Source organism: Myzus persicae, unplaced genomic scaffold, assembly GCF_001856785.1.
Source record: "Myzus persicae strain clone G006 unplaced genomic scaffold, MPER_G0061.0, whole genome shotgun sequence".
In the NCBI taxonomy this organism is placed as follows: Eukaryota; Metazoa; Arthropoda; class Insecta; order Hemiptera; family Aphididae; genus Myzus; species Myzus persicae.
The window spans coordinates 210,255-235,946 of NW_019101091.1; the positions used below are offsets into that span (position 1 = coordinate 210,255).

Consider the following 25,692-nt stretch of genomic DNA (forward strand, 5'->3'; position numbering starts at 1 on the left):
ACGTAATATTATCATCTGCTCTGATTGACGGGAGAAACATTTGAGAAACATTTGCCCCGGAAAAAAATCATACAAATAATCATATACCCATATAACATACTATGTGTCCAAAAACTCCCGTATCGCCCTTGTTATATCCACAGCAAATCAAGCGGTTTTTTTCTACAGTAATTTTCAAGTCAACTGTTATGGAATATAATATGAGTAATGGGTATGTATATTTTTTTTGAACACGCTGCACTGTAATAATGTGATGTATTGGAAATAAAACTAAAGTACTTGACATTGTTCTTGAAAATGACGAAGGTATTCTGTTGCAATTACAAAAATATATCGTATGATTGAAAAACAACGTTTAGTGTACTTACCTGATGTTGGGCAATACAAAGCAAATTTAAATATGAAATAATTAAAAATATATATAATATGCAGAATTGTATTGATTCTCTGCAAGTCGTTCATGTAATTTCTTATTTTCTACGTTAAAATTATTACGGTTAATTAATCGTGAACTCCCATTAGTCCCACCGCAAGGTTTTACTTAAAGGAATCAGGTATCGTCGTACCGACTATCGAGTAAATTAATAATAATAGAAATGTAATTGAACATTAAGAATCCGTTTTTAAGGAAGACGATATAGTATTCAATATGTCATGTAAATATGTACAGCGTGTTGTAATAATTTTTACAGGGGCGTCATTTCAATATTTGATAGGGTAGGGCACAATAATGACTGGCCCTATAACTTTAACACTTTTAAGTATATATGAAAAAAGGAGCTCGCTCCGCTCGCTACCTAGCCCAATTTTTATTTCAAATATTATTTTTATACTTTATAATTTATATAACACAAACTGTAGCCGCTTTTGTCAACATATTACTTATTAAAACATAAATACCTAATCTTAACTCATATTAACATATTATTATAATCTTCAATGTAGTTTACTCTGAAAACCAAATAATTAATTATATTTGTATAATATTAATGATAGTTTCCCAATGAAATATGCATTAAAGTACCACAACTGTGGCACTGTTTCACTAAGACACTAGAGCCTGCACGGGCCTAACTTTTGAAGTCCAAGCCCGTCCAAAATACAATTTTACTATTAAAAATTCTTCAAACCCTAACCTAAGTCAAATCATATTCAAAATAAAAAATTCAACAATCGTTATTGTTGAGATAACGAATGTAGTTCCATAGAATAGAATAATAATAATAATAACGTATTAATTAATATATTTGTATTAGTATAAGGTCTATGGATATACCACAAATTTCTATTTTTATATTATGTAATATATTCTAGCATAGTTAGTAGATTTAAGATTATATTGATTATAGAAAACTCGGCCCGCTTAGACCACCGTGGGCCACCGGCCCATTTGGCTACTTTAAAATCTAGGGTTGGGCAAATGCATACTCTTGCCCCCCCCCCCAAATGACGCCCCTGAATTTTTATTCAAATAAACAAATAAATATGATGTAAAAGTACCTAAGCTATTATAAATTAGGTATACTATAAACATATTTAAATCACTGCAATACATTATTTTAAAATGAATGAAAAATAATATCAATAATTAGAGCATTGAATGTTTAGTGTTTGTTGGTAAGGGGCTCTTTTGCATTTTTTTTTTATAGATTCGATTAAAAGCCATTCTGTTTATTCAATAAATATTAAATAGCAATATTTAGGTAACGCTATGCAATCTCGTCGCCAATATTATGTTATTATAGTTCATGGTTGTAAATGATAATTTATTCAAGTATGAGTATACGGTCGTAATTCCGAACTATTTACGGCAAATGCACATTCCAAGGGGAAGGGGCAACAGCCAAAAATGAAAAGTGTGATTTTTTGCCCAAAACTCGCTTGAAAAAAACAAAAACATGTAAAAATTGATAATATTCAAAATCACATTGTATGGTGTGAAAATCGGAGTACTGCAATGCTCGGCCACTTAAGAAGTCTATCTCCTTAAAAAAAAAATTTTTAAAAATTGGACCACGGGTAGTTCTACGAGGCACTCGAGTTTTTCGTGCGAGACATGTTTTTGAGAGAAAAAAGGCGAAGTGCAGGCAGCAGGCACCTTAAATATTAATTATGTATGACTATATTATTAGTAATATTAAAAAAGCAGGTAAGTGGATGTCGCTCTGCTGTATATTAGGTGTCTAGCCGTCTATAGGAGTTCACTACAATAGATGGTATTAAATTTGAATTCATTGATATGGTATCATTGTACACGAAAAACGATCGGTCTAGGATATTTCGGTCTAGGATGTTTTTTTATTGTTATAACTTATAATTAAATATTAATACTGTAACCGGCAAGTTAAATTTATTTTATTAATAATATTTTTTTTTTAATTATAGTAATGCTCGACGAATATATTTATATTTATGTGTAAAATTGGGATGTTTTGGAATCGAATTACAACAAAAATGACTAAAATCGTTATTCTTTGGGTTAAAATGTAATTTCGTCTAAATTTGAACTTAAATTAACTATAAAAAAAGCCGTGTTAATGATTATTTTTAGACTTTTTGGTCACAGAATTAATTACCTACGTAGTATATTGTTTTAAATGTTCAATCCTTAGCTTTAAAAGTTTAACATTTAATGCATTTTTAATTACTAAATCATTTTTCAATTTTCAATTCTAGAAATGTTGTCATAATTTGAACTGTAAATGATTATAAAACAAAAACTTACCTATGTATTTTAATATTTTTCAACTGCTATTGTAACAATTTATCAAGAGTCTTGTATTAAATTGTTAAGCTTTTTATCACAACCTGTAAAATTGAATTGACATTTTTGGAAAAAAATCTAAAAAAATAAAATTTAAAATGTCTGTAAACAGCTCAAAATGAGTTAAAATATTTTGAACATTTTATCAATTATATGGATTGATGAAATAAACATATAGTGAAGATTTCAAGTATCTACGGTTATTCGTTTTTAAATTGCAACAAAATTAGAAAATCGCTACATCTAGTGAATATATTGTAACGTAGTAAAAATTTCAACTTCAAACCCTCATCAAAATTGAATTTGACTTTTTTTTACAAAGGTAGATAAACTTATAAGGAATATTGCATTAAATTTTCAAATCTTAGATATGAAAAGAAAATTCCAACAATAACAAGGGAAAACTATTTGCAATTTTATTTCCATATTTTGCTCTTTTATTTTTATAACTGAAATGTTTAAGAAATAAATAAGAAACAGTAATGAAATACCTACCTAATCAATACCAACTGAAGAACGACTTACACCTGAATTAAGAATTTTAGAAATTGATCAATCTGATGATGGTTTTAAATTCACTATACGAACTGCAACACTCCCTTTAGGTTATTTTACTTATACTATACTTGTTAAGTTATTTTTGAATTACTAAAAATAGATTACGCATCATGGGCCACAACTATTAAAAAGCCGGTATGTGGGTCGTGGGTGACGCTCAGCTGTTTAGTAAGTTATAAGTGGGTCACTTTAACGGATGGTATTAAATTTGAATTCAACGATATAATGTTAGTTGTTACGAAATATCGTTGTGCTTGTTCATAAAACGATTCTGAGCGGAGACGGTTTGTCGGCCCAGGATATTTTATATTGTTATTATTATTATAATATTACTGTAGCCAGGAGGTTGAATGAATATTATTCGCATACTATAATAATATACTTTCAATGTTTCAAGTATGAAATAATATTTTTAAATTACATCTTTTTTTAGATTTTTTGGTAACAGAATAAAAACCTCGAACCTTGTTTTAAATTTTCAATCGTTGGCAACAAAAGTTGAACATTTTACAAAATAATTTTTAATTTGATAAATGTTATCAACCTTTGAACTTAAAATGCTTACTTAAAATTTCAGTTAACAGCTCAAAACAACACAAAATATTTTGAGAATTTTGAAAATATTATCAAGTATAGAAAAATGATACCATTCGGTGTGTGTAAATCGATTTTGAGTGAAAATTCAAGTTAAAAATTTTTTTTTCCCGGAGCTTTTGAAAACCACTGCTTATTTTAAGTCTAATTTTTAATCAACTAGATTCACTTTTCTTCCGGAAAAGATACTGTTAGATATATAAGTATTTCGGTATAAATTAACCGAAGGATTATTTCGACTTCTTATCGTGTACACAGACACAAATAATTAAAAAAACAATCACATACATAATATCGTTGTAAAATTAATATGTACATTCATCGATCCGCTCAGAATGTCAAACGATGTAGGTACCTACCTATGCATTATATTGATTAAGAAAAACGAAAGTATAAATACTCAATAATATTATTTACAGATATTTTATGAGGTAATTTTATGTAATTGTTGAGCTAAATATATTATAATAAAAAAAAAATTAAGTGATATAATTTATGAGAAGGCATTTTCCTCAATTTAATAATTGAATAATTTGATTACCTACACTATTTTTTTGTTGAGTTAACTTTTTGTAGATAATATTATTGTTCATATGAATGAAATTGAAATTAATTGTATGCAATGACCTATGGTTTATATGGACCAATTGGATACCTATTAAACGTAACTACATAAACATAATATTATTAAGGCGGTGACCTGCAGTTGTATTTTAGGAATAGGTACCTACATCAATAGGTCACAGTCTCTATGCAACTGCTGTACAAGTTCCGCCATAATATATTATACTGGCTTTATTTTCTCTTTTAAATCTACACATACCATATCTCAGTGGCGGCGCAAACTTTTTGAGTCTTTGAAGCAAATTGTACATTTATAATAATTTTTACCACCAACCATCCCCTTTATTACATCAAAATGATAATTTACTATGTTGAAGCTATGAAGCTATGAAGCAATTGTTTCAAATAGTATTATATCCCGCCGCCACTGCCATCTCTAATCTATATAAACATAAATACAAATTTATACTACTGAACTACAATATTGAAAAAAATTGAATGGAGCAATCATCACAAGATAATTATTCATTAAGCATTGTTGAAATTATACAAAGAAATGGATTTTTAACAACAATCGCCAATTTTGTAAAAAAAAAATATACCCATGTATGATATATTATACACGATAGGGTAAACAATAATAAAAAAATGTAAAAAAATCACTTTAATGCTTAAAAACTCATTAAAGTGATATTGAACGATAAACATAAGATACATACTGTTATGAAGCACACCATTACACACTTACTAAATAAGATTTATAATAATAATTTTAATTATTATACATAATGTTAAACCTATTTAATCAATGGTATTACTATGTATTAGTATTTGAAGTATTGAAGTAATAAGTACTTAAACTTATTTGATCAATTATTAAATATTATGCCTAATGACTAATATATTAAATTTGTATAACTTACTAATTTTGTTTTCTAACATTGTTGAAAAATCATCAAAACATCAATAAACATTGCAATATGGTCCATGTTCACATGTTCACTGAAATACATTCTAAAGATTTTTGAAAGCAACAATACCTGTGTCACTTCACCAAAAAATTGTGAAATAGACAGATTTTTAAATTTATTATGGTACACTAACTGGAGATTTAAAATCAACCGTTCAAAATCTATTCATTTAACGTTTACCCTTAGACTACCTCTTAGCCATGACGTCACTGTTTATGGCTGACGAATTTCATATGCTCTAATATATAAACATCTTGCCATAATCCTAGATAAAAGCCTGATTTAGGCCCAGCATATTAAATCCAGAAGCGTCAACTCAAATGGACAGTTACGTTTACTATAAACCTCATTAAAATAACAAACATACACAAGTCAATACAAAAAATTATTATTTATAAATCCTTGCTTGAACCTGTGTGGACACATGACCTACAACTTAAAGGAAATACTAAAAAGTCCAACATAAATAAAATCATATTATAAACATTTCTTCCTTTGCTTGCTATCTCATCCCAATCCACTTGTTAGACATTTTGCTACACCAACAATTCCCGGCTACCCTCCATGAACATTAAAATGTAAATGGTGTCATGGCCTAAGAAAATCAATTCTTCCATATGAAAGTGATGCTAATATGTGGCTGCTTTCCACAAACTAGTCACGTGTGTTTTGTTCAAGTAATTATTGTTAACTTTTTTCTTCACTTTGATTGATTGACTGTCTTATAAACTTGTATGTATGTTTTTCTGTGTAGCATTTAGTCATTGTACAATTAGGTACAGATCAGTGGCGTGTATCATAAAAAAAATAGGCGTTGCTCAAATAATTTTAGGTGACCTGCTTCTCATTATACTGTTATAGCGACCTATAAAATGTCCTATTTTTCTTCTATCAATACCCACCCACCCATATTTAAGGTGTTGCCTGAGCAACACTTGGACCCTATGTTACATGCCACTGGTACATATTGTAAATTTCATGAAAAAAAAAAAGTTTTAAAAAATTTGTCCAATAGTTATAATATAAATCCAATGTTTAAATAAATTGTTCATATTATATGTACCTAGCCTAATCAAAATTTAAAATAAGCCATAGTTTTTATTTTTCAATATCTATATACTTGATATGTTTGTTATATTCTGACAGGTCCACACAATGTTTGGTTTTTGCTTAGTTTCTGTTTTAAAAATAATTTAAAATGTCTCGTCTGTGTGGGAAAATTTTGAGTTTAAAAATAATATGTTTTCTTTTGTTTTCTTATCATGTGAATTTTCTATAATAATTGTAATAAGGTTTAAAAAAAATGAGTACTCTATTATGTAATGTGATTGACAAATATATTAATATTATATGAGTTATTTATAATAATAAGCTTTTAAACATGGCAGTAAAAAATATTGTCAGTCCTTAGCCTGGAAAAGTGTGAAGGGAAGTTTAAATATAATAAAATATTAAATATATACCTATTAGCACAAATTAAGTATACAATACATTTATATATATTATATATAGCACCCAAATTTTATAGTCAGGTAAATAGAAATAAATTGACCGCAAATGTCCTGACCGCATTGGTGCCGACACCATGTCTTAGGCGCATATTATTGTATGGTACAAATATTTACCTATAAGTTATAACATGTATTTAAAATTTAAATACAAAAAAACAAAACTAGTGTTGGTTACAAATATTTATTACACATAAATATATTTTTAGCAGTTTTAAATCAAACATATATGTTTATATATTAAATAATATAGTTATAGAGCATAATATTATAATAATTTCTATTATTAATAATTGTTAATACTATCCTTATACATAGATTTTATAATAACTTATAATGAGATCACTAGTGCAGTTATAGGCAAGTTAAGAGCAATGGGAATCATATAGTGTATAGTTATGAAGTTAATAGTATAAACTGTATAAAAATAAGATGTTATTATAACTTTTGATTGTCGCTATAATTCTAATGGAGTGTATTTATAAATTTACTTTCTATGGTTCTGTTTGTAAATTTTAACACTACATGATAATCATATAATAAACAAATAACAGCAAGGTAAAAAAAAAAAACCCTAAAAACAGAACAGTTCCATAAATATCATATGTGTAAACCACATAAAATAACATTACATTTGGTACATATTTTTCATTGAAAGTAAATTAAAACTAAAACATAACTGTTAAAAAAAAAAATAATAATACCAAAGTAAATACTTTTTAACAATAATACTTTTTTCTTTTAATTGTACATTTATAAATTAAACCACCCTAAATTAATATATATATTATAATTAACTACCTTATTTTTTTTTCATCAATAACAATTTTATTTAATACTATTTCTAATTATAATGATTTCAAACATTTTCAGTAATACATGTTAAATTTGTCGACTAAGCAGATATGATTTTAACAGAAGGAGTATATTTATTTTTCTATCAACTTTCTAATTTAGTTATTTGTATACAAACTAAACAATAATCATCTGAAATAAATATTTATGATTTTTAATATAAATATGTTTTTGGGTTAGCTACAAATATTTTTTTTCTGACCGATTTTTGTGACGTTTATAACATTTATTATTGTTACCGTGGTTTTTGTGATAATATTGATATCAATAAACAACTATAGCCGTTTTCAGGAAAAGCGGCCATCGACAAAAGCGTAATTGGTGAAGCAATTTCTGAAATACAGTGTTTCTTAACATTGATTGGTAAAGAGACATATGTGGCTTTAAATTATTAATTTAAATTTGAGCTTTTTGATCAGTGCATTATAAAGCCCCTGCATCAAAACGTCCACCAGGAACACCACCTAAGAGTGCTAGTACCTAAAAACGATATAGGGTATCTGGTATTTTGGCAAAAATCTACAATGAATATTAATGATATAATATGGAAAAGTCAGCTTTTAATTGGTATTTTTAGAAAAAAAAATAGTTCTCAGAGAAACTTTAGTGTCTCTTCCCCAATTAAAAACAGATTTATGATTCATAGATTTTCATTGAAAGGTAAAAAATCAAGTAGGGCGCTATGTCTTTTTTAAAATTTGATTTCCTTTTAATTTGATCAAAAATTCAAAACTATTATGATGTAATGGTTTAATTATTTTTAAACATTAAATAATTTTTTCTTTTTTTTTTGTTAGATATGACTTAATATACTTAAATTATTATTTATAACAACATATTATCAGATGGTTATTTTTTATAAAAGTTATATCAGAAGATTTAACTGTTACACAAATATTTCATAAATTTTTAAATATACACAGGAATCGTGATATTTTGCATACATGAAACAATTCTGTGTTAGTATTTAGAATTACAGTAAAACTCGATTAAAACGCTCTTCAAGATACCCGCTTTCTAGAGCGTCTCAACCGAGAAAGCATCTTATGCAGGAATTGAAAAAAAAAAATATGTAAGTGATTGAAATATTGGATTCATTATTATTTTTTCTATTGAATTTGATTAAAACAGAAATCCATTTACGTATACATATTTTAGTTATTATGAATAAAAGTATCTATTTTTGTTTGCTTGAGAGTGCTTGAGAGTGGGTACTGGCAAGAAGGTTTTTTATTTTGTTAACATGACCCAAAATTTCTTCAGAATTTTCTACAGAGGAGAGTACTTTTCATACTTCTGATAGGTGTTGTAAACCAGCATTAATTGTAGGAGTCGATACTGGATCGATACTAGACTATTCCATGTAAATAAGTAACATTCCTAATTCCTATTTTTATTGTCTCATAATCACTGAAACTTATTGAAATCTGCTGAAAAAAAGCGCCTCATCGGACTCATCAGATAGAGACAAATCAAGTGTCTTAAGCGAGTTTTATGGTACATGTTAATAAACTTAATTAAAATAGGAATAAAACCATCTTTACATAATATTTCTCATGTAACAAATTACAATATGTCATGTTTCTATAATAATCTCATTAGAATAGCTATACTTCAAAACTTTTGTAACCAGAGTTAAATAATATTAAAGCAGTTCAAACTATGAAAATATTTATTCAAATTAATTGTTGTCAAATAAAATCCTACCTAGTGTTTCAATTATTTCTTATATTATGTTATTTTTAATACTGATTAGGCAAAAATCAAAGGTAATGATTTTTTAATGTATTAACAATAGTTTTAACCAATCCAACAAAATTTCAACTAAATATTAGTTGTAAATCACTAAATTATATGATGCAACCGAGTTCAGAACTTAATTATTTAATTTTTGATATTCTGATTGACAAATCCAACATGATTTATAGATATTATATAGATTATAATAAATAATACATAATAAATTTAGTTATTTTTAAAAGAAGTCACTTCACTAAAACTAAATGTTATTACTTGCTGTGAACTCATGGTCTTAATTTTAAATTACTTGTTTTATATTCAAATAATAAAGTTAGCTTTTTTGTTAATGCACATTTCCCCTAAAAATATAAAAAAAATTAAAAATGCAACATATTTAGGAAAAAAAAATTGTCACAGCCATACTTTTTACCCAACATTTTCTTAAATATATTTTACTAAATTTATGTTCAATACTCTTAGTGTCTAAATAACTTAATTGTGCGATGCACGAGCACCATTCATGTAACCAATCCATCTTTTAGCTGTAGTTTGTAAAACTGTTGAGTTGTCCAGCGTTGCTAACAACAATAGTTGGTTGATATGTGTAGCATGGTAATCCCATCGAGCAATATTTGGCGCTATATCAAGTGTTACATGTCTGAGATCATATGCTGATCTTGAACCCATGTCAAACAATGGTAACAGATTTTTCAATGATGTCATACCTTGTTTCCATAGTAAATGAGCTTCTTGGGAAACCTAAAATCATTGTGTTTATGAAATATAGAATTATAAAAAGTACATATTTTAAATTACCTCTGAACCATTAGGAGCTAATGAAAACAAATCATATAATCCAATCAAGGAGTACATAAAACCATTTAAAATAAATATTGGTGGAACAGTAGGGTATTCATCATACCATGGGTGTACATTCATAAATTCAGACAAAACGCCACCATTTTTAGTCGGAATTTTAAACGGTTTTAGAGCCGTATGAGCTGTTTTTAAATATACTTCATTGCCACCAGAATGGAAAAATGCCCGGGATAGCAATGATATTGCTTGGCCTTGCCCCATAGCAGATAACCTATAGAGTAAAATTGTTTTATTAATAATATACAATTTTCAATTATTGAACAAATTTTGACAGCATTAGACATTTTATAAATTATATGTTATTATCAGTATAAAAAACTTTGGTCTTATAATAAAATTGTCTTCAATATTTAAATTAATAATACAGGATGTAAAAGAAAGAACTGACAGATATGATTAACTAAATATGTAATCACTTTTCTTCTAATCAATTTTTCAATTATTAAGATTATATAAATTAATAACGTATTAAAAATATATATGTTACCATAAAAGCCTAATTACTAGGTAAAGCTAAGTTTCAATAATTAATTCTAGGATTTACTGTTCTTACTCAGTAAATGCTGAAAATAATAACTTTATTTGAACATTTACTAGACACATTGTGTATATCCTAAGATATATAAGCTGAAGGAGTCAGAACTCATTACTGTTACATTGTATATTTGAGTATACTTAGTACACTTGTAACTTTAGGTGTTAAATGTAACATTGGGTGCTATAATAGTACATTGTGCACAAATAATTAATTGTACATTGTAGTTTTTATTTAACTATAGTACATAATGCATGAATAAAAAATTGAAATCACTAGAAATTTGTTTTCATAAAATACAACTATCATTTTAATTTGTGTTTATCATAGCTTTTACTAACTTAATTCGTACATTCTAGGATTTATACAATATCTTTAGTAAAAGCCCAAATAAAATTAGAATTTTCAGAATTTACAAACAGAAAAACATTTAATTAATTAGTAAAACCTAGTTTTACCTATACTCCATTTGGCGAGAGAAAGCAAGTTGCTTGAGGATCCAAATGGACATGCACAAATCATAAGGTTTACATTTTTTTACCAAGGAGCAAACCTAGTGACAACGATGGTGTTTGATGGCAGTACTCGTGCCGGTAAAGTGGTGAAAATGCGCAGCAATAGACGAGCTTTAGATTGCATCCACTTTCATTCTCTAGCTGAACGGAATATAGTAATCGGGTTGTTACGGTAATATATATATATAATATTACATCGCTGATTACGTAGTCTATTATTTCTGTTACACACTGATTCTAAGAGTACATTTATTTTATAATTAGCAACATTTTAGTAAACTTACCATCCTGGCTTTAATGGTTTGATAACAGGTGATATTTTACGAGTAACAGGATTAATCCAACCTCCAGACTCTTTATCTTGATGTTTATTGAACCAATGTGCTGCAGCATAAAATTGACTAATATGATCACTAGAACTAAGTGTTAGGTTGTCCAAGAATCCAACTCCATACAGCTTAAAATCACATAACTAAATAAAATCATAATTGAAAATTTAAAGCATGATTAATATTCAATTCTAACGATAAACAAAATAATATGTATTTTGATAATGAAGGAAAACGACTCTACCTTATATTTTGAACGAAACATTTTTGCTGTTGTTTTTTTCAATACATGTAAGCCTTTTTGTAAGTCAACTAATACATTTCTCGTCAATTTTTTCCAACCAAATTCTTTACCACAATGCATTCCATGATAAATATTATGACCCTAATCAAAAAAATAACAATAAATAATTATGGTATATACTGCAATATTAAATAATATTATATCTTTGTATAATTTATCATAAATATTAAATTCACATTTATAATCTATGTTTGCACTATTATAACTGCATAACTTTGAAATAAAAACCATTTGAATATTTTTTAAAATTAAAGGGTGTTTGGGATTTAGTGTTGAATTTGAACTTAGCAGCATTTGTTCTTAAAATGATTTATTTTTGTTATAAGTTGTTATTTAAATTTATGAAATGCCGTTTTTTTTGTGAATTTTTATTTGATTTTGATTATTTTCATAATGGAGTAGATGGACAGCTTATTGCATTGGTACCCTGAATGGCCTTCTAGATCTTGCAATCTTACACTGTATGATACCTTTTAGGGGGATATCTAATGTCAAAATTGTACGTAAACAAACAATGAAGAATATCCGATAATACCCTGAAAGATAATAGAGGGTTTGTATAATAAAGGTTATACAATACAATAAAAATTAACTAATGATAAAACAGCATGTATTATTATTATTGTATTGCTTAATTATTCTAATTTGGAGCTTTATATACCTTATAATAGGACACCTTATAATATTATAATTGAAAGTAAAATATTATTATTTTTAGATAAAAATTATAAATTATAATGCTTTGAGAGGAAATACTTCAATAATATTGTCATACTAAAGTCATAATATGACATTTGTATTTTACCTTTGCAAATATAAATGTTTTAGAACATATGTAATGAAGATTCCATACTTCTTGATCCTTTATTTCTTTTATACTAACAACGATACTACTACTTGTTGATAAAGACAAAGCAACATCAAAACTAATGAAAAAATCTTCTTTGCTGTCAATTTTTAAAGAAATTGGTTGATCTAAATAAAATAATTTTACAATATGAGTAATTTTTAATGGCGTATAAGTATATTGAGTTGTTTGAATTAACAGAGGATGTTAAAAAACATTTATAATGTTATTAAAATGTTGTATATTTAATTTACCGGTACTGAAAAAATCAATAACATCACTATTGACTTGAGCATTGAATGCTATTTGTATTTTTGAAGTTTTAGGAACATTCCATAGAGGATTTAACTGACCGCTTTCTAAGACCTTTACTTTTGGCGATGGTAAAGTAAGATTTTTACTATAATGAGATAACCCAAATTGAGCTATTTGTGTTGGATAATAATAACCATGAGGATTCCACTGAGTCGATACTGGGACTCCTATGATTATCAAATACAAAATTATTTTTTTTTTAATTTAAAAAATAATTAATTACTTATTTTATTGCTTATTAATATATGAATATATTAAGATGATTAATGGTAACTTAAAACTTGCCTTCAGAAGCACTAACACACTTTACACGATCTCTTTCTTCAACTTTATAATTTTGGAAATTCGTGAACACACCCCGAGAGTCATATTTTCCATTTTGATGATATATTTTAGAATAACTATGCGACCAAAGGAATTTCTTTTTGTTTTCATCTGTTTCAATAATTTTTCCATAAACCTAAACAGAAAATTAAATTAGTATTATTTAAGATAGTTAATAGTTTATATTCATTAGAATTTACTAAACAAATGGATAGACTTAAATGTTTTTTACCGATTACTTTAAATTGGTACATGATATAATAACATAAATAGCTTGATAAATCATCTACGTATACATTCATGCAAATGATAGAAAATAATATCAAAGAAATACATACCTCAAAATAATTTTTTAGAAATGAAAATGGAATATAAACTGTGTTATTTTTTAAAAGGCAATCCACATGAACATTATTTCCATTAATGAGACAGTCTATTGGTTTTATATTTTGAACTAATGACTGAAAAAAAATGCAAATACAATAGAGGGAAAGAATTATTTGTAAAATTTAAATGGTATTTTATAAATTCATACAACATTTAAATACTGTACATTACGATTTACAACATCTTAGTTAAGACCGTCTTATTACATATTCATCATTAAATAATGCATCTGAGCATTGATTTTATTAAAAACATATAAAGCACCATGTACCCATACAAATGTTAAGCTGACTAGTGGGAGTCTTTGCTTGTGGGGAATCTAAATATGTATAACATTTATACATTTCATGTATAAAATAATTTGCAAATCTTAGTAATTTTAATGAATTTTGTAAACATTTAAATTTCAAAAGGTTACAAAAAAAATTGTTGTTATCCATCTGCAATATTTTTGAACTGTTATTATAACAAGATGATGAGCCTTGAATTCAATTTTATATCTTTTTGACTCAGCAAACTTTTTTGATCAATATATATATAGGATAAAAATCAAAAAAAGCGGGCAAGTGGATTTTGCTCTGCTGTACGGAAGGTTACAAGTAGGTCACTGTAATACATGGTGTTCAAATTGATGTAAATCATTGTATATGAAAAATGATTCTGCCAGTCTATAACATGACTTAGTTATTTAGTACTAATCATGACTAAATAGATAGCTATGATCACATTGTTACTGATACGCAGATTCCCCTTCAGACCATGTTTATTACTCAGTTCTCATTGGTTACTCATATTATCAACACTAGTTTATATTTTAATATTTAATAATTAATTTAAATAAATTCAAAATTATTATTTTTGATTTTCTGAATTATATTTTTTTATAATCTTATGACTGGTTTTGAGTCATGTAATAGTGCATAAGTATGTGATGGTATCAACACAGTAGTATATTGTAATATTTACATATTATAAAATATTGGCACCAAAATTATTACGACCAATGAAATAACGAGAACTACAGTAGGCATGGTGCTCTAGAATGATCGAGAACACATATCGATGTGATCATACCTATCTATTTAGTCATGGTATTAATGACATTGTTGCGATTAAAGTAATTTATTATTTTTGTAAGCATTAGTACTGCCCGGTAGATTAAATTCATTCAAAGTCATTGCATGTAGACATTTGAACATAAAAAAATGATGACTTTATATTTTTAGACTTTTTGTTTACAGAATAAGCCATTTACGAGGAACCTTGTTTTAAATTTTCAACTCTTAGCTATAAGTCAAAAATCTTACAAAATTTAAACTATAAAAATATTTGTAAACTTTAAATGATATAAATGTTGTCAACATTTTAACTTTAAGTGTTCATAAAAAGAAATTGTGCTTATGCATTTTTGATATTTTTAAACTGACATGTGAGTATGTGACAGGATATTAGAAGCCTTGTATAACATTTTTATGCTTTTAGACCCAACAAATAAAATTTTATTGACAATGATAAAAAAAATATTGAAAAAATTGAAAATTGAAAATGTCCTTAAACAGCTAAAAGCAAGTCAAAATATTTTGAAAATCTTATTTTGTATAGAAATGCTAACATAAACATTATTCAGTGAAAATGTCACATATCTACGATTAAGTGTTTTTGAGTTGAAAATCTTAGACACAAGAAGAAAAATGTCATGCATTTACAAACTCAAAAAACTATTGTGAATTTATGCTCTTTATGCTCTTTTACTTACACTAGTAACATCTTACAAGGAGCCTTGTATTAAATGTTGAAGTTTACTATGAAATAAACATTTTTTTGTCTACAAGAATTAAAAAAAGGTTTATAAAAATAAGAAATGTTGTTAATGGCTTAATAGTTGGTTAATAGTTTTATAACTAAGGATTGAGAATGTAAAACAAGGTATCTCATAAGTAGTTTATATTGTAACCAAAAAATCTAAAAAAAAATATTTGAACATGTTAACTATAGTTTAACGATACTTTCATTAATTTCAAGATTTTTAATCATTTTTTTAGTTGATGGATAAAATGGCAAAAAACAGGGTTTTGTCTGAGCAGTGAGTCCCCCTCTATAGCTAATGGGTATCCTCATGGGACACTATGTAGAATTATATGAAATCACTAATAAATTAACACCATCAATTCACATTTATACTCGCATTTATATAATATAGTAACATGTAGAAGACTACTCAATCTTCAGTAGTATTTTGAATTTAAAAGAAACCAATTTTAGTACACCGAGTTTTTTTTTTTTTTTTGAATGCTGATTACCTGATATTATTTCACAGTTAATATTGATATAAAATATAAATATACTATAAACCTAGATATGTATTGTGTATATGTGAGCAATCAAAGAAAAAAAAATAGCTGGAACTAAATAAAATAACGTTATGAAATGTATAGACAAGACTAAAACACAGTCATATTAAAAAAAAAAACAAATATTTTTAATACACTTGATACTGATTAAATTATAACTGGTATTTTAATAGATAAATATCATAATAATTTGTTACTTACTTCATAATTTGGTTTAATGTTCTTTGAAAATGTATCAAATGTTTGATTTGAGCAATTGGACCATAATGATAATGTGCATACTATAATTAAAGACGAAAGAACTAAAAAGAGAGTTCTTATGTTTAATCTCATACTGGTTTAATGATCATTTGAATAATTGAATGATGAATAACTGCAAAAATTAATACAATTAAATAGTAACCTTATAGACTTGTTATTATTTTTAAAAATAACTGCATTGCAATCTTATTTTATAGATAAGTATATTATTTGCAATGTAATGGTTATTTTAGGATTAGGTAATCACATTATAAATTCTTAATTGAGTAGATATGCAAATTGATTGGATATAGAAAAATTAATTACACCCTCATTAAAAAATTATGATATAAAGAAGTTGTTTTTTAGATACTTATAGAAATATATTTGATACCTAATTGTATTATAGAATAATTAACTGATGATCTTATTGAATACATTTAAAACTGCAGTATATACAATCTGAATTGGTTATAAATAAGTTAGGCACTCATACACTATACACTTTATACATTCATTAAAAAAATTAAAGTTTAAATAAGTAAGTATTATATTGTTTACTGTATCTTGAAAACTAATCCAAAGAAAGAAAAGTCTAAAAATATATAAGTTTAAAACCATTAGCTTATTATATACTATTAAGTCTTAACTACCATGGTGGTCTATTAGAATTTATTAGATACTACTTTCGTTATTCATGTTAAATCATTTTAAGAAAGTTATGTAAAATTTAAAACTTAGCCGACAATGTCCCTATTTCCAGTTGAAATAAATGTATGGGTATTTGAAAGCAATTTGAAAACAATTGCACAATTCGAGTTGCAAGGTTTCCATTTTCCCCCTGTTTGATTGTAAACTATATTGTGAAAGCACTATAAAACTATTATCTATCTTTAAAATTATTTATGATTTTTTATTTCAAATAAATAGATGCTGACACTATAGAAAGTAAAATTATATCACTCTTGAATTTCTCCATGATTTGAAAAAATCTCCCACTACAGAAGGTACCTAACCTAAGATTTTCGATTTTTCAAATACGTTTTAGCAGCAATGTTTCATATTGCAATATAATTTGATCGACCCATCTAGAAAAATATAAAATTACGCCACCGAGACAGGTACCATAATAATTATTTAGCCCCTCTACATCTTTTTTGCTTTAAAATGGGGCACGTATTTTTGCCTTAGACTTGTATTAAGTTATGTAAGATGTGAATTGTATCAAGATAAAAATGTAAGTAGAAATTAGTTTGCAAGCAAAACTATTTGTTTTTTTTTTGTTCAGGTTTTTGGGCTGGTCAAAACATTTGCCCCTTCCTATAAAAAACTAAAATTATGCCACTCCTTAAATATTACCTATCCGAGAGCAGAGTTGATAAGTCACACAACATTAATTCTACATAAGCTATGAATCATATTATAGAGTCCTGATTGTAGGCACTATTTGGCCCAATCAAGGTGATACATGATTGGTTATTAAAATGCCACAAGTATGAGTAAGCCAAATGCTATGATATAAATGTGCATGTGCAAAGTTTGTCGTACCTGTATCATTGGAACCAGACGATGTCCGGTTGGGCGGAATGTGGTGGCGGTCCGATCATTTTACACGGCCGTCAGAGAATGATGATTGTTATTTCTCATGATGATTGTTTATTCCACAACAAAATGCATGCCGTCCATCGTTGAGACAGCAGCCGTCTGACTATTAGGCAGTAAGTAAAATTGTTATGATGAAGGTTTAAAAAAAAAGGTTTGACAGTGCCTACTGCCTACTGGTTAATGACTGGAGCACCAGAATAGACAGAGTACTGTAGAATGAGAGGTACTCCTCTTTAATATTTATCACGTCGGCCGAGTGGCCCGACTACGACGAATGCCTTTCTATTATTATTTCGGCGGGTCCGATCATAACGGAAACTCGCGACAACGATGAACGATGAAGGGTTACTTGCTACTATGTGTATAATACTGTAATAAGTGTAATAAGTGCAACATGGAATATTATTATTTTCGATTTCGTGTCGGTGCGCTTTTGCTCACAAGTGATAACAACTGATAACGAGACTAGATTTTGATAGCCGCAGATAAGCGCACTGGCCGTTGTAGTGTCGTCGAAAACTTTGAAATTACTTCAGTGGGAAGTTCTTGGAACCTCAGAACTCAGAAGATAAGGCTCTGGGATATCATGTGTGATCATAAGTGCCCACGGAATACAGATATATATGTAAGTGCCCGACACAGGCTACAAAGTACAGGCCTGAATCATGATTAACTAATTCTAAATTAGATACATCTCGAGACTATACTATTTATGTCCATTTTGATATTATCAAATATCAATACGCAGTGCTGCAGTTCATTGTTGTCGACGTTCATATTATTATGAATGATTCGATAAGATGTCTGATTCCCAGTCTGCTTTGTAAGTTGTGAATGACTATGAAAAATAATTGTCTCTATAATAATTACGTATCCGAGGTACATCATCTATTCCATATCTTCAAAAACTTAAGGCGGATAGCAACACAATCATCAAGCCTTTCTGTGGTCTATTTTTTTTTTGGCTTTATTATTTAAGGTACCTACCTGCAAAAAACATTGTTAATTATGTTGATTGACCTAAAAGCGTTATTGTAATATTTTTGGTATTTTCAAATCAGATGTAGGGCAGTTTTTTATTTTATGAAGCTCCATCATAAAGTCTAAGGTTGAGCCACTTATATTAAACATTTTAACATAATATTTTACCAGTTTAATAATATGAATACTCATAGGTACCATCTGTATAATTGTTGGACAATAGTTTGAACCAGTTGCTTATTGTAATGGAAAATTGCCGTTGAACAAATTCTTAATAAAAGTATTCATTATTTGTTATACACTGTTCAAATCCAAATTAACTGGTTTTACACGAGACATAATTATTACACTTAATTTTAATAAGTGGTATATTTATATACTGTGCTAGTGTGCTAGGTACCATAATTATTAATTTATGTTGTTGATACTAATTTATAATTTTGGTTTAAGATGAGGTTTAAGAAGAAGTTTTAGACGATTTTATCATGGTTTAACCAATATTTTTTTATCACTCACTTAGACTGAAATATATTTCATTCTATTTCCAGACGATCTTAATTCATGTTCCAAGTTAAGAAATATTTGAAGTCACATTTTTTGAAAAGATACATAGGCGATTGAATTACAGATTTGGCCGTAACATGAAAACATTTAGCAAATTGCACTTATGTCAAAGTAAGTCTTTAATGATAAAATTAAAAGAATAGTACCTACAATAATTTAAAAAAAAAAAAAATACTTTGGTTGTGCCCTTATAGGTACTTGTTCCTAGAAAAAAAGTTTTAAACATTCATTGGCTGTCCTATAGAAATTTTACTTTTGGAACTATAAAAATGTCTAAATCAACCAAAAATGTGATCTTATTGATCTTATTTATATAATATATGGTCATCGTATTGGACTACTAAACCTCAATGTGAAAAATGTCAGAGTATAAAAAAGACAATTTACATTTTTTGATGTCTTATTATATTTTATACATTTTTTTGATAATCACTACACCATTCATAAATAACAATAATAATTATCATAATATGTCCTTAAAACTAATAAATAGTAATAAATATTATTAACAATACTTTATATACACTGATATCAGATTTTTTTCAAAAATTATTTAAATTTTTTAAAATAAGAAAGTCATTAACTTAAATTTACAGATTTCAAGTATTAATATATAGGGTGGATTTATTCTACTATAATATGCAAAAAAAATTTGAGTCTTTACTACTTATTATAGTATTTTTAATTTATAGTAACTAGAGTCAGGATTTCTAGGTTTATAAAAAAATTGAAATATAATACTAATATTTTCTAAAAAATCTATAAATACTATTTTGCTTTAGGGTATTTTAAAAATAATCAAAATAAATGATTATATTATTTTTAAATAAAAATCATAATTGAAAATGTAATCCTACTTGAAAAATTTAATTTAGAAGTATTTTGTTCTCCTAATTTATGCAATATTTCAAGATATGTTAATAAACTAAATACTCCATAACATCTAAAATATTTTAAAATATACAGAATACAACTTTTCCTGTTCATTCTTTGTTGAATGAATCATTCACATTTTGTACTCTTATAAAAAAAACTGCACATGTTCTATAATGATAATATGTACATTCCTACAATTTCAGACAATAATTAAGTTTTGCGTTAAAAAAAAATCTTTTTTATTAGATATATATGCCTCAGTTAACAAAACCCAAAATTATTAATTTGTATAGATCAATTAAGTTATTTTTTTCTGGATATATTCTAATGTATTTTAATTTAAATTGTATCGACTGTCCAGTGTAAAGTACATGTAAATTGTATTTCTCTCAGTATTTTTTTCCTGCTCAAAATTGTATTTTTTATGAACCTTCTCACATCCTTATTTAAACACTGAATACTGACATTATGTTTGATTTTATTTTAAACCTAGCCCAATGTCCTAGTATCATTTAACTTGTTTCATTTTTCCAACATTGATATTATAACTTAAATGAAAATTAAGTGTTTCTGTGTTTATAAAATGAATTAATATTAATATATTCATATTTATATTTTATATTTTTAAGGAAATCTTCCTGTTGGCTAGTGAACGAATTTGATTGATTTTCAATATGGATAAAAGCAAGGAAGATACCATTAAAGTAAATATAAATTAATTAATATAACCTTAATGACTTTGTCACCATTCACAGCAATTAATTATTCATAGTTATATCACATTTGATTAAATAAATATATCATTTTTTTTTAAGTCTAATTCAATTTAATAATAAATACTACCTATACTACCTATACAAATGATAAAAGATATTAATTAAGTTTTCATTATTATTATTTACTACCAAGGCACAGATTGTATAGCATTTGCCAATTACTATAGAATACAGATAAAAATTGCAGAGAGAGAGAGCTAAACAATACATTTTTCTTATTCACTTCAAATATGAAATTTTATATTCCTATTTTTTTTGAAGTATTTTAGATTTTTAATTGTGCTTTTTTCAAGTTTTGCTTCTATTTTTTTGTGCTAATATGCATAATAATTAACAAGGATTAATTTTACATTTTTGTAAATCTCTATTATACTGAATGAAAAATATTAAAAACAATTTAGCATTTAAAATATGAATCCATACTAAAAATATGCACAATTTTTATTTTATATTATATATTTTTAGGTAGCCTGCTGTATTAGGCATTTTCCCATCGAACAATATATACAATTATAATTCCATAGGTATCAGTTGTGTTTTATTTATTTTTGACCAACAATTATTTAATAAATATAAGTTTTCTAAAATTGTCAACAGAAGAGAAAATGATTAAAAACCTGTTATTTTTTGTTATTTTTCAGAGCATACTGTAGCACTTATTTTAAGATTTTTTAGGTCATATTATAGCACATATTTCAGTTCCTTTTAGTGCTATAAAATCCAGGCCTTGTTTATTATATTTACAACTATTTAACATTAATACAAATTTATATCATACTGTAAAGGTGTACAAATCAACATATCCAATTTATAAAAAAATCCTACATTATATTTAAGTAGATTTAAAAAAAAAACAACACTTGTAATTTCAACAATGTTTTCAAATAATTATGCATTTACAATATATTTTAATATTGTTCATTTAAAAGTTACCTAACATTATTATTTAATTTATCCAAAAGTAATATCTATTATTTTATTTTTTCAGAAAACACTTAAATTACTCAGGCATTTAGAATTTTTGCAATATTCGTATTTTGACGGTCGGCCAGAATGGACAACCTTAAAAAATAATGATCTAAAATTATTTATGGCATACACATATTATGACTACCCATTAGGCGATGAATACAATAATGATTTAAAAGATATTGATAATGAAAATGTTAATGATATATTCATGCTATATAAAAATGAAGTTCAAAAAAATATTATAAATATAGTTAAGAAAATAGAGAAATGTATTCAACCAAATGATCAAAGTAGTAGTATTGAAGTAGGAGTAACCATAACATATAGTATTTGTAGAACAGAGTGCAAATTGTTTGATACTACTAATGCATGTGGTAGTACTCCTGACAAGGATATTATACATCAATGGAAATTAATCCGAATAAAGGTAGATAGTCAAATTTATTTTGTTGATTTCTTACTTGGAAGAACATACAAAAATTGGGATGATTATATTGAAAATAATACACTTCCTGAAGGAAATATATTCTACCCAAAATCAGGGTTTTATGATGAAAAAATTCCTTTAATACCGTATACAACGCCGGCTTCTAGAAAAAGCAAAAAAATTTTAAAAAATATTGACTTATCCATGCGAATCGTAAATACTGTTGGTTCCTTGTCATTATTTTATGGTTTGTTAAATCCATTGACAGCACCTTTTGTAGTGTTGGGTGCAGCATCACTTGGATCTTCTGCTATATGGGAAACAGGAAGAGAAGTTCAAAATCTAATAGACATTCACCGACACAAACAATGTTTAACAGCATCACAATTATGTAAAGAATGGGCTAAATGTTCGATTGCTGCAACTGGTATAGTAACATCATTATTACCAGTGAAAGCCATAGCTTCAGTAACTACAGAAATGAATGCGATAACAAATACATCAAGACTGGGAAAGTCTATGGCTCTTTTACAACGAGGTGTTTGTTTTACCCGATATTCATTAGAAATCATTCATACTACCCTGAATACCATGGATAAGAAATCTAAGCCAAGATGGAAAGATGTCTTATCACTCAGTTTAGATTTGTTCATTATTACAGGATCACTAACTCCTATAAAAGATATAAAGAATATTATAATTGTAAGTAGCCACATGTGTTCTAACAAACTTCAACTTTTTTAATTTTTAAGAGTTATTATACTGATTATAAATTATTGGTAGTAATATGTAAATATAATTATCATTATGTCAAGTATAAAAAGAAATAGACAAACATATTATTAAGGATAACATTTAAACAAAACAATATTAAAAATATTTTACAATTGTTTGATAAATTTGAATACTAAATGATTATACCAAATTGTTTTTAAAAATACTTCCCGTCCATTGCAAATAGGTATCTACTTGGTTACGTTCTGCATGCTGTGATACGCTATACGCATAATCCTAGTAAATACTTTCCATCAATTATAATTAAGTACATCATTTTTCTCTCCATATTTCAAAAATGTTATGTTATGTTAAAAAGAACACTGATTTTTCAGTAGGTAATTTCGTAAATTAATATTATAGGCACCTCCTACTACACATTCAGATATTGCGTAATTTCTAATCGAATCATTTTTTAGGGCATGTCATCAGAAGCCGTGTGGTTACCGATTTTCAAAACCATGGAGACATTTCCGTACTATCTAAGTCAACACTTCTGGAAATCCGTTTACTTTTTCAAAATGCACTTCGGCGTGTTCGCAGAGCGAGTAAAGATGTTTCTCTTGGGCGAACTCACGATGGACAATCTGCTGTTCGCGTGGCAGAAGATCTACCGTCTGATGAACGTCTACCAGAAACAAATCACCGCGCTGGACGTCAGCGACCTGTTGTGGCACGTCGTGGACGGCATCGAAGCGGACGGGATAGAGAAGGACATGTTGCGCGACCGGTGCTTGACGAAGCTGCTGGACGGCTTACGAAGGGACGCGGCCGAGAGTCCTGCAACCCACCGTGCCCAGGCCAAGTATTGCGTTGATCGCGTTGTGCGGGAAGCAGAGAAGCTGTCCTCGCTGCACGACGATTCCGCGGCTGAACTGGCCGGGCGGGGCGAGACGAGCTCTAAGGTGGACGAGGAGTTTTGCTTGATGTTCGGGCTGGAGAGGTGCGCCGCGGACCAGTACTTAAAGTGGGCCATTGCCGAGGTCGGCCGGAACCCGGCCGCTCTGTTGGCCGAGTACCGGCAGCACGCTTCGCTCCCGGAAAACAAGTTCGCCGGCCAATTGCTGGTCAGCGACACTTTCGACGCCGACCGGTCGGTCAAGGCGTACTCGCTGTTGGCGCCGTGCACCGTGCTGGACGCGGAAATGTGCGCGCGGTTCGCCAACACGCTCAATCCGCAGCCGCACGGGTACCGAAACCACGAATTCGTGCGCCCCCCCGATGCAGACGTGTCGTTCCTAGTGTTATCGAACGAGATCGTGTTCTACGGTGTCGATATGTTCGACGAGGTGCCGAAAATGAATGTCTGCTTTTACGGGTGTCCCGAGTCCCTAACCTAGAGCCTACCAAAAGTGGCAGCTGCAGAACGCGCGGTAGTCTTCTAGACGGCCTAGATTGTTTAGGGGCACGCACTTTACCGCATCGAGTCGACGTTGCGTTCGCCGCTCCTGCCTCGTTTTCCACCTACATACGTCAGTCCGCAACAGTCGTGTTCTCACTTTTTCCCGTCGCCTCCTCCACGAGGTGTTTGTCTCACTGATGTCATGGATCTATTTTGTTGACGTTGACTCGATTCAAAAACCTAAAACAGTTTTTTCTAAACTTTTCAATATGCAACTGAAAGTCATTTTTAAAAGTGAAATATCATTTTTTAATATTAATTTGAATGTTAACAATTTTTATTCGCACATCACATACATATTATCATAAACATTAATTCTTACTGTGATTTTGTTATTATTATGGTTTATAACCATAACCACACTGACTAATTAGTGTTCAAATATGTTATTGTATTTTTTTATCTTGTAAAGTTGTACCTAGCAGGTGACCTAATGTTTTATTTTTCGAACACTTTATTCTTGATTATGTTTATTAATTTTAGCTGTCATAGATGTATTGGAATTGTATAGCTTTATTTTGGATGAATTTATAATACATATCTCAATCGCTAATATGTTGTTATTGTATGTAGTTACCTATTATTTCATTACTATTACAGTATTTACCTTGTTTATGATATTATTTAGAATATAAGTGTCACACTGGTATCATTCAACAAATACTTAGCCTTCCCAATGTTAAAAACAAGTTGTAATAGTCAATTTTCTGAAAATGGACAATTGTTATAAACTAA

General features: G+C 28.1%; 2 protein-coding genes across 8 annotated transcripts; one reads left to right on the top strand and one right to left on the bottom strand.

Moving 5' to 3' along the window:
- Positions 1-8,780: 8,780 nt before the first annotated feature.
- On the bottom strand, positions 8,781-18,239 carry LOC111027686 (D-glucuronyl C5-epimerase). The gene is made up of 10 exons (XM_022306095.1): positions 18,129-18,239; positions 16,542-16,713; positions 13,941-14,063; positions 13,564-13,738; positions 13,218-13,445; positions 12,922-13,091; positions 12,057-12,197; positions 11,768-11,955; positions 10,371-10,644; positions 8,781-10,313 (listed from the first exon to the last, which is right to left on the bottom strand). The coding sequence occupies exons 2-10, from the start codon at positions 16,671-16,673 to the stop codon at positions 10,047-10,049; spliced, it is 1,698 nt and encodes a 565-aa protein (XP_022161787.1). The 5' UTR covers positions 16,674-16,713; positions 18,129-18,239; the 3' UTR covers positions 8,781-10,046.
- Positions 18,186-25,510, top strand: LOC111027685. 7 transcript variants are annotated; one of them, XM_022306090.1, is made up of 5 exons: positions 18,186-18,298; positions 19,715-19,841; positions 21,236-21,310; positions 22,371-23,483; positions 23,975-25,510. In XM_022306090.1, exons 3-5 carry the CDS (start codon positions 21,281-21,283, stop codon positions 24,893-24,895), a joined length of 2,064 nt encoding a protein of 687 aa, XP_022161782.1. In that variant the 5' UTR covers positions 18,186-18,298; positions 19,715-19,841; positions 21,236-21,280; the 3' UTR covers positions 24,896-25,510. The 7 variants fall into 7 exon arrangements, with proteins under 7 accessions (XP_022161782.1, XP_022161785.1, XP_022161779.1 ...); XM_022306087.1 differs by lacking the exon at positions 18,186-18,298 and adding an exon at positions 18,679-18,810; XM_022306088.1 differs by lacking the exon at positions 18,186-18,298 and adding an exon at positions 18,817-19,164.
- Positions 25,511-25,692: the final 182 nt, after the last annotated feature.

Coding starts and splice junctions, on each gene's coding strand:
- LOC111027685 (XM_022306090.1), top strand. CDS start 21,281: ATGGATAAAAGCAAGGAAGATACCATTAAA. Junction 21,311..22,370: donor GCAAGGAAGATACCATTAAA/GTAAATATAAAT, acceptor TTATTTTTTCAG/AAAACACTTAAATTACTCAG. Junction 23,484..23,974: donor ATATAAAGAATATTATAATT/GTAAGTAGCCAC, acceptor ATCATTTTTTAG/GGCATGTCATCAGAAGCCGT.
- LOC111027686 (XM_022306095.1), bottom strand. CDS start 16,673: ATGAGATTAAACATAAGAACTCTCTTTTTAGTTCTTTCGTCTTTAATT. Junction 13,446..13,563: donor GTGTGTTAGTGCTTCTGAAG/GCAAGTTTTAAG, acceptor TGATAATCATAG/GAGTCCCAGTATCGACTCAG. Junction 13,092..13,217: donor TATTGATTTTTTCAGTACCG/GTAAATTAAATA, acceptor TATTTTATTTAG/ATCAACCAATTTCTTTAAAA.